The 13,643-nt window shown below is 52.6% G+C and overlaps 4 protein-coding genes across 4 annotated transcripts; 2 read left to right on the top strand and 2 right to left on the bottom strand.

Annotated features, from left to right (window-relative positions):
* Nucleotides 1-2,261: 2,261 nt before the first annotated feature.
* NCU07049 (hypothetical protein) lies at nucleotides 2,262-3,382 on the bottom strand. The gene has a single exon (XM_955038.2). The coding sequence runs from the start codon at nucleotides 3,157-3,159 to the stop codon at nucleotides 2,320-2,322; it is 840 nt and encodes a 279-aa protein (XP_960131.1). The 5' UTR covers nucleotides 3,160-3,382; the 3' UTR covers nucleotides 2,262-2,319.
* A 613-nt stretch (nucleotides 3,383-3,995) lies between these two features.
* On the bottom strand, nucleotides 3,996-6,482 carry NCU07050 (hypothetical protein; the record flags this gene model as incomplete). The annotated part of the gene is made up of 1 exon (XM_955039.1): nucleotides 3,996-6,482. The coding sequence occupies one exon, from the start codon at nucleotides 6,480-6,482 to the stop codon at nucleotides 3,996-3,998; it is 2,487 nt and encodes an 828-aa protein (XP_960132.1).
* A 2,191-nt stretch (nucleotides 6,483-8,673) lies between these two features.
* On the top strand, nucleotides 8,674-9,201 carry NCU07051 (hypothetical protein; the record flags this gene model as incomplete). Its single annotated transcript, XM_955040.1, has 1 exon — nucleotides 8,674-9,201. The coding sequence occupies one exon, from the start codon at nucleotides 8,674-8,676 to the stop codon at nucleotides 9,199-9,201; it is 528 nt and encodes a 175-aa protein (XP_960133.1).
* A 2,671-nt stretch (nucleotides 9,202-11,872) lies between these two features.
* On the top strand, nucleotides 11,873-13,605 carry NCU07053 (aldehyde dehydrogenase). Its single transcript, XM_955042.2, has 2 exons — nucleotides 11,873-12,052; nucleotides 12,112-13,605. The coding sequence occupies exons 1-2, from the start codon at nucleotides 11,990-11,992 to the stop codon at nucleotides 13,537-13,539; spliced, it is 1,491 nt and encodes a 496-aa protein (XP_960135.1). The 5' UTR covers nucleotides 11,873-11,989; the 3' UTR covers nucleotides 13,540-13,605.
* The last annotated feature ends 38 nt before the right edge of the window (nucleotides 13,606-13,643 follow it).

The following is a 13,643-nucleotide window of genomic DNA, read 5'->3' as shown; positions in this document are numbered from 1 at the left end:
AACTACACTTCCTAAAAGCTAATTATACCTCCTAAAAGCCAATTACACCTCCTAATTAGAAGTATTAAGTATATAGAGTAGGAGTTAGGGGTAAATAGTAGGGGTAAATACCTTATATAGTATATGCCTAGCCTAAGTATTTAATTAGGTTTAGCGTAAGTAGAACGGTACATTCGACGGCGAAGGTAATAGGAAAACGGTTTTAGAAATGGGGGCGGCGTTTTTAGCTGAGTCATCTAAACCCCTATCGAAAACAGCTCCTATAAATAATCTTCCCCTTATTGGCTTATTTATAGGAGAGCGGACGGGATCCCGAGTTTTCCAGTGGGTATAGTCGTATGTATTTGTTTTGTTTTTTTCAGCCGCTTATAAGGTCTTTAGGTGGGTAGCTGCTGTTAAGTTGTTGTGCGCCCGCCCGCGCCCGCCCACGAGTTGCTGCGCGGGGGGATGTCTGCGCGGAATGCATGCGTGGACAAAACATCACCGTGTGGTTCACGATCTTAGCTACCGAGTTTAAACACCTTAGTTACCTCTACTTACTATGAGAGAGAGAGAGTTTTTTACAATTCTAAAGAGTTGTAGCGAGTTACCTACCTCTAGGTAGAGGGATTTTGGCCGTGGGGGGGAGGGGGGGGGGGGGGGGGGGGGGGACTGGAGGATCTTGATGTTGTGGCTGGCAGCTTGGCAATAAATACCTCTATAATCTAATCCATCCGGGCAGACCCGAACTCTAGTCTATATTCTACAGAGACACTCGAAGGGTTTGACGGCTTCCCAGTGCATTGTATGATCAAAAAGATGACGAATGAATAAATCATACCCAAAAGAGTTCAGACACCCGCTTTTCCTTTTCTTTTTCTTTTTCTCTTTTTTCCCCCCTTTCTACAAGAACTTCACTTCCCTCTTTTTGCTGCTGCAAGATACGTATGGATTGCTTGCTTGATGGTACAAGCTGGCCGTTGGTGGGTGGTAACAGTTTGGATAAAATGACCCTAGAATAACCCAACCTGGCTGTTGGTGTTGTACTTACTAAAGAGATGTTGGAGACGGGATTTGGTGGGGTTGTGAGTTACTAAAGTTGATTTCTAGTGTACACTTCTGAAAAGCGTACAGGACTGGACGGGGATGGAAGGACGGGGGCATGTTGTAACTATTCAGCAGGTGTTGAATGTTCTCTAGATGTGATTTAAGGTATCAAAAAAATTGATACAAGCGTGGCGTAGAGATATTGGTGTAGTGAAGTCGAAGAAAGGTGTGAACAGTGATTACCATGCGAAGAAAGAAGAGAGGAGTCTGTGGGATGGACGCGCACTTGACACACTTAGTTAGCAGAGAGACGCAAAAGACTGAGGCAAAGACTCGATCGTCGGTCGTGAAGGTGAGACGAGCAAAAGGTCAGTTTTCTGGGGAGTTGCTTTGTACAGCAGTCCTTGAAGCATCGCCCTCAAGCGCTCTTGCCAATTCCAGCCGATGTATCTTTCATGTTCCCAGTCGTGTTTGCGCATTCATGGAACAATCACGACAACGGAGGAAAGCGCGACCCAACTTCAGCGGACTTTTACCCAGACCCGGTTTTGGACTGGAGGGCAGGTGCGAATGTCATGCGTATCTGCCTGCATGATGGCAGCGAGGCGGCATCTCCAATCGCTGCACGTCCGCATCACCATTTGCACCTCTTTCACTGCGCCGTACACTACGAAACATCCATCGTCCGCGGGCTCCCTCGATTCTAATCAATTTCCATTGTTTCTTGTTTCCAGGCTTCAACTACCTTGACTTGAACAACATCAACTGCCGCGAAACTTGGTAGACTCCACTCCCTCGCCCACTCATCCACTTCCTTGTCCGCCCCCATTGGCAATTCCAACAAGCTCCCTTCAATTAGAATGCTGTATCAGGACCCCGAGTTCCATAATCGCTCCTTCATCATTAGCCGGACAATTAGCGATGTGTTTATCATAGCACTAAAGGCGAAAAGACGCTTTGAAGCGGCCGCTATCCTGACCGCTTTCCAGAAGTTAGCACATCACGGACACTCGTCAATTCCAATGCCGACAACGAGGTACGGCGCAAGAACAAGACCCCATGTGTGTCACATGATGCTGAAATAACACAGCTCTCCATGTTAGTGGACTACGCTTTCTCTCAATCCTCAATTCTTTTCCCCCAAAGGCACCGTATCCTCATGGCATTTGCCGCAATGGAGAGCACACTTCTTTACACTTGGAGAACTAGGTAAGCTTCCTTGGACAAATGTGCATCAACAAGCTAACATTTCGTGGAGACACTGGACAGAAAGATAACAAACCAACGACCAACCTATTTACCACGAAGCTTTTGCCCAATGCCCACGACGGATTTGTTGGTTTTGCCATAGCAGCGTAACCAATAAAGTCTGAGCGCGGTAACGACAACCATGAGGGTCCAACGGTCGCCCATCTCCCCTGAAGCAGCCGCCCCCTTTAGCTCCAACACGAACAAGTGGTTCACGGACATTACATTGCAAAACGTGAGGTCGGCAAGTATCTCGATTTCCTCTTGTGTCGAAGAAGAGGATGCAGCCGAGGTGGACGAGGGTGGTGGCCGAATGAGAATAAACCTGGCGTGCTGGGTGTTGGTTTTGTCCTTCCCGGTCAACTTCCTCCACTCAAATTCCTCGCGACTTTTCATCTTAAGGCCGACCTCAATGGAGAATCGGAACGATACGGTACCGTCGCTGGTCTTTTTGGCGTACATGATTTCGGTAACCAAGTCGCGGGGGTTCTTGACCTCGACGTCCGGTGGCGGTGGCAGCATGATGAGACTCTTTACGCTAAAGGTCGACATCAAAATGGGTTCTCGATCTTCGTCGCCGGCGGCCGCCAGGATAGGGGCCTTGGTCCCCGTCCCGTTCCGGAGGTAGAGGCCCGGCCTAAAATGGAGCGGTCCTCTGGGGGTAAGGCCGTGGTGGATCTCGACGACGTATAAGAAATCGCTCTTGTCCGCACCACAGAGCTTCAAGGTGGTCACTGCGTCGATGACACCAGAAAAGTTGCCGTAGAGATTGATGACCGGAGGGAACGGGCGATATCCCGAAAACCATGCTGCAGGCATCCTACTCGATGTCGGACGAACGTCGTCGTCGTCGTCTAGCGATGTTTCGCTCTCGGTGCTATGCATGACGTGGATCCTAAGCGATTATTGACTGGAAAAGGTTCAATGTTCGTTGAGCAGAACATGAAGCGAGCCAAAATGCCAAAGGCCGTCCCGCGCTGGCTCTATCGTCGAGGGCACACAGTCAAACGGGTAACGCTATGGCGCCAACGGCTAAAGAGACACTGAGCAGCTGATGTACACGATACCGTATTTCCGCTGCAACTATGAACCAACAGTCAGTTCTGGGGAGATCAGGGTAACATCAGAAAACTCGTCTGCCTAATTCTGGAGCCTTTGAACCGACAAATCACTGCCGCGGATTGGACCCCGTCTGAGGCATTTTTGCAATGAAGAAGTCGGACCACGTCGCGAGGAAATATGTGAATCCATCCGGTTGGGTCACCAACAGAGTCATACCACCTTTAGCGGAGCAGATTATACGAGCTTCAGTTCTTGTTTTCCAACCTACCCCTACTAATTGCTGGGATGCTGCCTTCTGGCAGTTGAGTCTGTGTATTGATGGATGCTCCTAAGTATCCTACCCCCTATTACCTCTATGCCTGAAAATACCATTACATGTACCGAACTCGGTACTACCAGAGGTGTCCCACCGCCATTTTTCCACCCCCTTCTCCGTTCCCCTTCCAACCCCAATGATTCATTCGCCAAATTCTCTTCAAGAGGCCCGGTCATGTTTTTCTTCTCCGAAGCTCCATGGTATCACAATGCTGATAAGCTCCATGTACCCGTCTTTTAGGTGCACGCTGGGAACCTGCGCCTTCGCCTCAAATATCACAATGTACAGTCAACTGAGTGTCTAGTCCTCCGCGATAGCTATACAGGACTTCTATTTACCAAAATCAGCTGGCTGGTACCGCGGGGAGAATGCTCCACAAGTGATCCTTGGTCCCATTGTCCTCAAACTGCACGATATTCGCGCTATTGGCAGTCGACATGCCATCCACGCCAGCAAAGAGACCGCTATTCTTGTTCTTCAGCAAGAAAAGGCCGTTCCCTTGGGAGACGACTCGCCAAAGATGGTCACTGGTGCCGTTATCTTCATACTGCTGAAGCAAAGCGCTATTGGCGGTCGACGCGCCCTGCACGCCCAGCAAGAGACCACTATTGAGGTTCCTGATCTTGAACCAGCCGCCCGGGGCGTGCACAAACTCCCACAGGTAGTCGCGCGTGCTGTTGTCGTCGTACTGCTGGATATTGGCGCTGTTGGCCGTCGATATGCCGGCGACCCCCATGAGCTTGCCGCTGTTCTCGTTGCGCAGCTGGAACACGGCCGAGGTCCAAACTTCAAATTCGGACAAACCCCAACCGTTGCCGGCGCCCGGGTTGGGTGCTACCACACGCAGCTGCGAGGTGACGATGGTCGGAAAGCTGATCTTGGTTTGACTGTTGGAGGTAGCAGCGGACATGGACCCCCCGCTGCGTTGCTGGCTGGGCACCGTGACCCAGGCGTCGCCGGTCCAATACTGGAGGTCGTAGCTGGCCGGCCGCCGAACGCCGCTACCGTCGTCGTAAAAGTACAATCTGACGTCCGACACAGCTTGAGGTCGCCGGAGGTCTAGGGCAAAGTAGTCTTGCGCATCAGGGCTGCCATAGGAGGTCCAGCGACTGTTCTCCGGGATTCCAGTGCGCCAGACAATGCCGTCAATGGCTCGCCAGACATCATCGTAAGGAGACGTGTACGAGGCAGAGGGCGTGGTGCACTGGGGGAACCTTTGGCCATTGGCGGCGATGTTGACCTGGGAGGAAATCGTCTGCGCCACAACGGGCCCGACGTTGACTGTCAGAGACCCCAAAGTGCTACGGCTGCCGGCTAGGTGGCCGTCAACATATATCCGCAGGCCTTGGCCCTGGCCATAGTGAGACCCGGTGCTGTCCCACAGAACTGTCACACTGTGGCCGTGGTAGGCAGCGTTTTCGAGTGCGAAATGGTCCCATGACGAAGGCGCCAATGGGTTGATGACCAAAGTGTCGTCAGGCTGAGCACGCAGGCCGATGAGGCCGGCGATGATGTTGTCCACAAAGGTGGAATGGTTGTAGTCCTCACTGTGGTCGGGGGTGTCATACATCCAGGCATCCGCATCGGGATCATGCGCCTCGGCCACATAGGGCTGCCCGTTCTTGTATTGTGTCGCAGCGTACCCTCTCAACAAGCTGAGGTAGTCTGCCGCGGAAAAGTACGTCTGCGCAGGATAGTCGTTCAGCAGGTTCTCCACCGCCGTCAACGTCTGCGAGGTGGCAAAAGGCCACGAGGGACCGTCCCATCGGCAACACGTAGCGGCTTCGTGTAGATACCATTTGCTACGACGCTCCGCCGTCGTGGGCCCATACCTGGCGGAAAAGCCCTGGGAGTCCTTTAGCTGCCCAAAGGCTGCCGAGTGACTGGCGACCGTGGGCAAGTTGAACATCCAGGGCAAATAACCCATGATCTCGCGGGTCGTCAACAGCACTCCAGACGGATTATTGTCGCGGGCCCGGTGCTTGTAGAATTGCGAGTTCGCGTCCCACAATGTCTCTTGCACCGCCTTCTGCAATGCATCAGCGCGCTGTGTGTACTCCGTGTTGAGGTCCCGATTGCCGGCTAGGGCAGCGATGGCAGCAATAGCGCGCGCATCACCATACTGGTAAGAGTTGATGGTCGGTCGGTAACCCGCACCGCCATGGTACGGGTCGCTCGACTCGTACGACGCAGCCGTGTACTCGGTCGCATCCCAGACCGGAACCTGCCAGTACAGCCCAAGAGAACTGTTGAAGTGGTTGTCCCACCCACGGTACTGCTTGACCAGGTTTTCCAGCTGGCCCACGACAAAGTCGCGATCGCCTGTAGTCAGATACTGCCGCCAGAGAGCACTCGCAGCCCAGAAACTGTACTCATGGGCCCAGTCGCTCGTGTCGGCGTTGACATCATCTGAGGTGGGCTTGGAGAAGGTACCGGGACCGGATAGCCAGTAGTTGGCTATGTCCTGGCCATACTGGCGGTTGCGCAGCCAGCGGCCCTCGGTGATGTGATGGCCGGCAGCGGCTACCACGCCGCCGTAGGGGGCGCCGTAGTCAACTGGGTGCAAGAACTCACTTGCCATGTACCCATATTGGGCACCAGTGTAGACGAGATGCTCCTTGTAGGTTTGGTAGCGGTAGTAGTACACTGCTTGGATTTGGACGTCTGGGACGTCGAGAAAGGGGATGTTCTCTTCGAACCAGGATGGATCTTCAAGGCCGCTTAGCAGCGAGGTGTGGTTGAGGAAGTTGGTTCCCAACGCTGTTATGGGCCGAGAGAGTAGCGTCAGGGCAAAACCGACACCCACGCCTATGCCGCTTGGGGCATACATGGTGCGTATCAGCGTTGCTTTCAGTGACCTTTGATGAAGTGGAAGATGTCTGATGGAACGAAGACGAAGATGAGCGAAAGAATCTGTTAAATTGAAGATAGGTAGGTACGCAGAAGAGAATAAGGGAGCAAATGAGGTTCACGAAGTTATGAACATGACCTGTGTGGGAAGCGATAGGATGTCGACTACGGGCGCTGAACGATAGCCGAGTTCAACTTTCAACAGATGCCGTGGATGAATACGGAGTTTAAGAAACAGTCAAGACGGGACATTTAGAGGCACCTACGTGTAGCAAGAGAGGTCGACAAAGACATACTGGGATTCAAAAAGACATTATAGGTACGGGGGATAGAAGAGGCCAGGAGCTTCGTACCTCTATGATTACCTACCTCTAGAATCGAAGAGGGACCCCAAGCTGACGGGAGTCCACCTCAACATAAGATTGATCTACCCTATCTCGCCACGGCGGACATGGCCACAACATTGATCCCTAGAGGTAGTGGTAACGATCATCACCTTTCGATATCGGAGGTAGCAGGTGTAGGTACCTACTTAACTCCAGGCGGTCGGTTTCCTCGGTTTGCCAGTGAGATCATGTCGATGCGGGAGTTGCATGTTGGAGGCAGAGGTGAGGTGAGATCAGGGTGGTGCCCTTGAGATCCTCCAGGTGAGCCTTTCCCCGACCCCTGTCCTTTCCCCGGACTTGTCCAGATCCATGCCGCTTACGGAGACTACCTAGAGAGAGGTACATACACCACATGCAACGTTAAGAAACGAAAAGTTTGCCTCGAGCTATACCCTCGAACTCTTCCTCGAACTTGGAGCCTACCTACCTAGGTACCTTTACATACTACAGGTACCTAGGTACCATAGATAGGTAGGTATCTTGCAGTTGTTACAGATGTAGGCACACCTATTCCCCTCCATCCCAACGAGCAGTAGTTCGTGCGTTCAGGTCAGTCGATGTACGCCCTAAATCCTTGTAGTCGCCATAGAGGTAGTTACTATACCTTCTGCGAGGTAGGATTTGAGATTGAGGTAGGTAGGTAGCCAACAAGCCTCAGATGTCTCCAACACAGAGCCGAAGAGCCTAGCTACATAGTGCTTACAACATGCATACCTACCTGGACGAGCTTAGGTACTTGAACGCCTAACAGGACCCTACAAATACTTCCAGTGAGTTTGGTGATGCTCACAGAGGCAGCAGATCACTGCCTGCGCCGTAAAAGTTACATACAAACTTTGAGATGTCTGGGGAAGCCAGAGGTACATGTAGGTATTTACATTTGTGGGGTTGTGAGGAGAGAAATGGGGCATATAATTCTCGGATTAACAATACTCTAAGCACAATCACAAGGTAGTATTCCCGGTTCCCTAGGTATCGTGGAGAACTGGCCCTCTACACAGGTCATCATTCATCTGCAGGGGCATACCTCGAGGTAAAGGTAGGCATCTTGCTCAACTCCCATGCAATGGACTTGGCGACATAGGGTAACCACTAACCCGTACCAGGCGGGTAGATACCTCTAAGCATGCTTGGAGAGGAGGACTGCTCATTTCAACAGCGAACGCCCTTTGAATGACCATCTACCTCTAGGTAGGACCGTTGGCTGCCCAGCGTCTTACGTTATATTTCGGTCGTAGCCATTTGTAGGTGCATACCTGTATCGTTGTATGAGTGCGACCCTGCTCCAGCAAATACCTACCTCTATCATGTGATTGAGTGCCTGCAATCGTCCAGTTTGCGTCTCCTGCTCTTCCCGCCGCCACTCGTGGTTTGGGAGCTTCGTTGAGACTCTTCACCAATCCTTTTGGCACGGGCTTAGGCGTTGTTCTCATGGGCTGACAGGCTGAATCAAGCGAAGAAGAGAAGGAATGAAACCATGTCATCCGTGATTCCAAAGCACAAGATGATGATGATGATTACCAAGCCAAAGACTTGACTGGCAATACAGTTGTTCCTCTGAGACCATGGTGAGAAAGGCATGGAGTTTAGAATACGCGGAGATGAACGTACCTATAAAGGGGACGGCGACGGCACTCATGAACGACTCCCTCTTGCTCTCGCTCTCCAGAGACAACATCAGCCCTCATCTCATCTCCTAGTCCATCACTCTCTACGAAGACGTCTCAACAGCAGTTTCGCACCTACCTCTACGTTCGAAATCTACTTGCCCATCAAGCCAACACAATGCATCTCCCTTCCACTCTCGCCCTCCTAGCCTCCTACTTCGGCCTCACCACCGCCCTCCACCTCCCCGACGGCGTCTGGGAAGGCACCATCCTTTCCAACGGCACCTACTCCATCAAAGCCGCCGACGCCCCCGACAGTGACTCCTTCCTCGTTGAGCCGACAACCAGCAGCACCCCAAAGAGGTCCGGGCCCATCGCCAAGCGCTACGTCGGGTGCTTCGGCTACCAACTCGATGCGAGCGGCGTCGACGCCGCCGTGGTGGGCTTGAAGAACTGGGCTGGCAGCGGCCACACGCTGACGAGCGGCGACAAGAACACGTTTTTGGCGGTGTCGGCCGAGGGCATGATTGTGTACTATTGCATTGATGCGCCGCGGAGCAGTGGTAATCTTGATGTTGATGATGTCAACTATGCGCTGGCGCAGATGGATGCTACTTGTCGGAGGTATGAGGCGAGTTACTTCAAGTGGGATGGGAGCGTGGAGATTGTCGGCAAGGGACGCGCTGGAGACAATGTCTGCGTTTGAGAAGGGGGTAGATGTTGGTGCTGGTTCGCGGACTTGGGGTTTACAAAGGAAGTGATGTAGCAGACGAAATTCTTTTTGGGGAGTCGGTCGTTATAATTTGAGGACATAGAGCTTTGTCGGAATGGGAACGGTCGTTACCTGTACTGTTTGATGTTTGGCGGACTGGAGAAGGTCGCGTGTTAGTTTGTCTTAACTCGTTTGGTTTATACACTCTCTCCCACTTTGTTTGAAGGAAAAAAAAAAGGAAAGGAATTACCACTTGATCTACCTCAATTTCATAGACATCGCTTTCCCATGACGTCCAATACTCCCCGTAGTTCCTCTCGGAGACACACCCGTCGTCGACGTGTCTGTAAACCTCGAAGAAGGCCTTGATGTTGTTCGGGTAAGTCAGTAGTAAGCAGCACTATGGTAGACATCAACTCTACCACACTGCCCGCTAGCCAATCAAAAGGCCACGGCGATGCAGGACGGCCCGGCCCCTCTGAGCGCCACTCAGCTCGGGAGGGTTTGTTAATCATCCGCCCGCTTGGCACTCAAGGGGGTACCTCTACTCATCTCTGTATCAAGCTCTTCCGAGGCTCTGCTAGGTCTGACACCCTCACCGGTTTCCGTTTTCTTTCCGCAACGTCGGCATCGCCATGACTGTTTGAGAGCCTGCTTGAAGTCGTGTTCGTTGTCACAATCCCGACATTACCTTCCGCTCCTCCTCCTCCCTCACTCGGCAATGAAACACCTTGCTTCCTTCTCTCCAAATGTTCTCACCCAGCGCAAAAGAAAGCTATGCCCTAAATGATGAACCATTCGGAATGCAAGGGCTTCACCTCCAAGTTCTTCCCCAACAAGGCTCGTCGATGTAGGTCCTCCGGACAACATGGGGAGGAGACACTTACACGACCGCGCATCTTCCATTCCCAACGCGACTTCTCAAACACCGGCCCTGAATCCCACATCTCACTCATGAGCCTTGACCGAATCATTTTTGAGGTTTACAACCAAAAAAAAAAAGTATCGATGACTAGCAGGAGATGTGGTCTTTGGATCTCGCTCTGGAGCTTTCGATGGTGTCCCCAATGTCGATTTTGATGTTTCCGGCAGGACGACCACCGGTATGCGGCAAGAAGAAAGTTGGATCCTGGGCCTGAAATGGAACGTACAGCTGTACGAAGTGTATGCCCTCGTTGACTTGGGTTGTTTGATGTGGAACGACGACGACGACGATGGAAGTTTCTATTCGAGAGATGAGGTGTACTGCTCGCTGGGATTCGATCATTACGCAACGGGGAGGGGGGTGGGTGGGCGACGAGCTCTTTAGCTGGGGTTCATGGTTGTTGTTCAGTTATGTTATCGTCGACAGGAGTGGAAAACACCTGAGGCCCGCTTGCCATTACTTACGAGAAAGAGGAGGAGACGGTGATGTATCAGTGTTGATGCGCTGCAAAGCATGGGCGTACACCGTGCGATTGCATTGTTGTAAGAGGGAAGGTGTCGTGCCCCAACGCATGGCTTACATATGCGATGAGTGTTGTCCGCGTCTATATCACCCGCATCTCTTGTGATTCTAGAGCATATGGGGCTCGGAAGCAAGGTACCACCAAAAGGGTACTGGGGCGAACAGAAGCTTCTTGATCAACGCTCAGGGAGGCAGAATGAGATAGAGCTGGAGTCTTTGAAGTGACTTCCGAACACTTACCTGGACATATGTCGTGTTGGTCTCCGGCTGTCCTATCCCGTATCCCCGGCTGATCTCCTTATAAGGTAGATACCTAGGTACTTGGGCACAAAAGCATGCATTTTATCCCATGCCTATTCACTGCTTGCAGGCGTAGGAGTTGTTGGTGGTTTCACTTGAAGGAGGGCTTAGTCAGTCACGCATCTTCATCCTTCGAAGCATAGGTAGGTGTTCGAAGCAGAAAAGATACCCTGTGATAGAATTCCCGTCTTTGGTTCTCGATTGGTCTCAGGTTTCTCGCTGATGCAACCATCTGTTTGACCTCAAGGAGGCATTCATCCCGAAAGCTCCTCGATAGGTTGCCAGGAGACGTTTAAAACCTCGCACACAATTTACCTTATCAGCAAAAAGGTATGTAACATGAAGTCTTGGTTGCGGGGCAGATTCAGGGGAGTTGACGCCATCAAGGTGATATCGCATGCTGCCGAATGGAAGAACCCACGATGATTGGACAATAGGTGACAGTCCTTCGTACTGCTCTGTGGGTTATGGTAGCAATGGGGATATTGGTGTAGTGGTCGATTGTCAGTCGAAACACCACAAGACACCAGTTGTGACGACGGTAGAGAAGGTGAACGAATCCGGTGGTACTCTGTATGACATGAAACCCAGTTAGTTGCTCACAAGGTGGTGTGGATGGTGACAAAACACTCCGCCTGGGCGATTATTCATCGGCGGCCGATGCGGCCGCTGACCGCAGATGGACTCGGAATTTTGCCTGTTGTACTTGTAAACTCCAGACTGTGTTGATTGCCAAGAATCAATGCTCGACAAGAAGAAGAAGAAGAAGAAGAGGAACCGGATGGATGAGTTTGATTGATGGTAACGTCCAGATCGGGCAGTCGAAGCGAAGTTTGCCCCTCCTCTTGTGTCCCCCGGGCTTCATCATCTTTGCTCATTCTCGTCCTTTAAAAGTGGTTGACATCCCCCTTCCCGGCAGTTTTAACTTCGAGACATCAACCGGCACGACCATCTCGACATTGCAGGAATCCAATATCGAGCCGTCAGTTATCAATCCACCTCGATCACGAGCTTCACCCATATACACCATCCAAGATGTCGACTTCAGTAAACATCAACGGTGTTGAGTTCCAGCCGAGGCTGCTCATCAACGGCGAGGTAGGTTACTCTTGTCATACTCAGATGACCGAGTAAGGCTAACAACACCCAACTGCTAGTTCGTCGAAGCTTCCGACAAGGGCACCTTTAACGTCGTCAACCCGGCCACCGGCGAGATGTCGTGCAAGGTCCCTGAGGCCACTGAAGACGATACCAACCGTGCTGTTGCTGCGGCAAAAGCAGCACAACCTGGATGGGCCGCCCTCGACCCTGCCAAGCGCGGTGCCTACCTCAAGAAGCTTGCCGCCTTGATCCGTGAGCACAAGTCGACCCTCCACCACCTCGAGGCCATCTCCATGGGCGTGCCCGTCAACCACTTCTTCCACGCTGACTTCGGCGCCGATGAGCTCGACTACTTTGCCGAAGCATGGCCGCACATCCAGGGCCAGTCCAGCGTCAACACGCCCGGCTACGTGACCATGACTTTCCGCCAGCCCTTTGGCGTCGCTGCCTGCATCATCCCCTGGAACGCGCCCCTGTACTTCTTCGCTACCAAGGCCGCCGCCGCTTTGATCACGGGTAACACTGTGGTCCTCAAGTCCTCCGAGAAGGCTCCCCTCGCCGTCGCCTACGCCGCCGAGCTTGTCGCCAAGGCCGGTTTCCCGCCTGGCGTCTTCAACATCCTCTCCGGCCACGGCCTTCCCTCCGGCCGCTGCCTCGCCCGCCACATGGACGTGCGCGCCATTTCCTTCACCGGCTCCTCCCGTACTGGCAAACTAATCCAGGAGGAGGCAGCCAAAACGAACCTCAAGAGCGTCACGCTCGAACTAGGCGGCAAGTCTCCCGCCATCATCTTTGATGACGCCAACATCGAGCAGGCGCTCACCGATACCATGTCGAGCATTGTCCTCAACGCGGGCCAAGTCTGCATCGCCAACTCGCGCGTGTACGTCCAAAAGAGCGTAGCGCCCAAGTTCATCGAAGCCTTCACCAAGCGCATGGCCACTATTCGGGGCGGTAACCCGCTGGACCCGCAAACGCAGATGGGTCCTCAAGCGGACGAGATCCAGTACAAAAACATCTTGTCCTACATTGAAGAAGGCAAGAAGAGCGGCAAGCTAGCTGTAGGCGGCAAGGGCCAGCTGGACGAGAGAAAGGGATACTTTGTGGAGCCGACGGTGTTCCTTGATACGCCGGAGGACGCCAAGATCATGAAGGAGGAGATCTTTGGGCCGGTGTTGAATATCAATACGTTTGAGACGGAGGAGGAGGTGGTGGCCAAGGCGAACGATACCGAGTATGGATTGTGGGCGGCCGTGTTTACCAATGATCTCAGTAGGGCGATGAGGATGGCCAAGGCGCTGGAGAGCGGCTATGTCAGTATCAACTGCTCGAGTCCATCGATCGGGAGGGATTTGCCGTTTGGGGGGTATAAGGGGAGTGGGCAGGGGCGGGAGGGAAGGTTGCACAGCATGAATCACTTCTTGGAGATCAAGAGTGTTATTATCAAGTTGGATGAAAAGGCTTCCTTACAGTGGAATATGTAGAGGGAGAGGAGGTTGGTGGTGGTGGTGATCGAGATACCAACGCCGAGGACAATGAAACGGAATGTTGATTTGGATGCTCGGATGTCCATGTTTAGGTTTGACAT

Source organism: Neurospora crassa, linkage group VI (genome assembly GCF_000182925.2).
Source record: "Neurospora crassa OR74A linkage group VI, whole genome shotgun sequence".
Lineage (NCBI taxonomy): Eukaryota > Fungi > Ascomycota > Sordariomycetes > Sordariales > Sordariaceae > Neurospora > Neurospora crassa.
The sequence above is the reverse complement of the archived record's forward strand: the minus strand, read 5'-3'. Positions and strand labels throughout refer to the sequence as shown.

Bases quoted from the DNA above. Each gene is read 5' to 3' on its own strand.
- NCU07053 (XM_955042.2), top strand. From the start codon at position 11,990: ATGTCGACTTCAGTAAACATCAACGGTGTTGAGTTCCAGCCGAGGCTG. The intron at 12,053-12,111 runs GTAGGTTACTCT...CCCAACTGCTAG, and splicing joins GGCTGCTCATCAACGGCGAG to TTCGTCGAAGCTTCCGACAA.
- NCU07049 (XM_955038.2), bottom strand. From the start codon at position 3,159: ATGCATAGCACCGAGAGCGAAACATCGCTAGACGACGACGACGACGTT.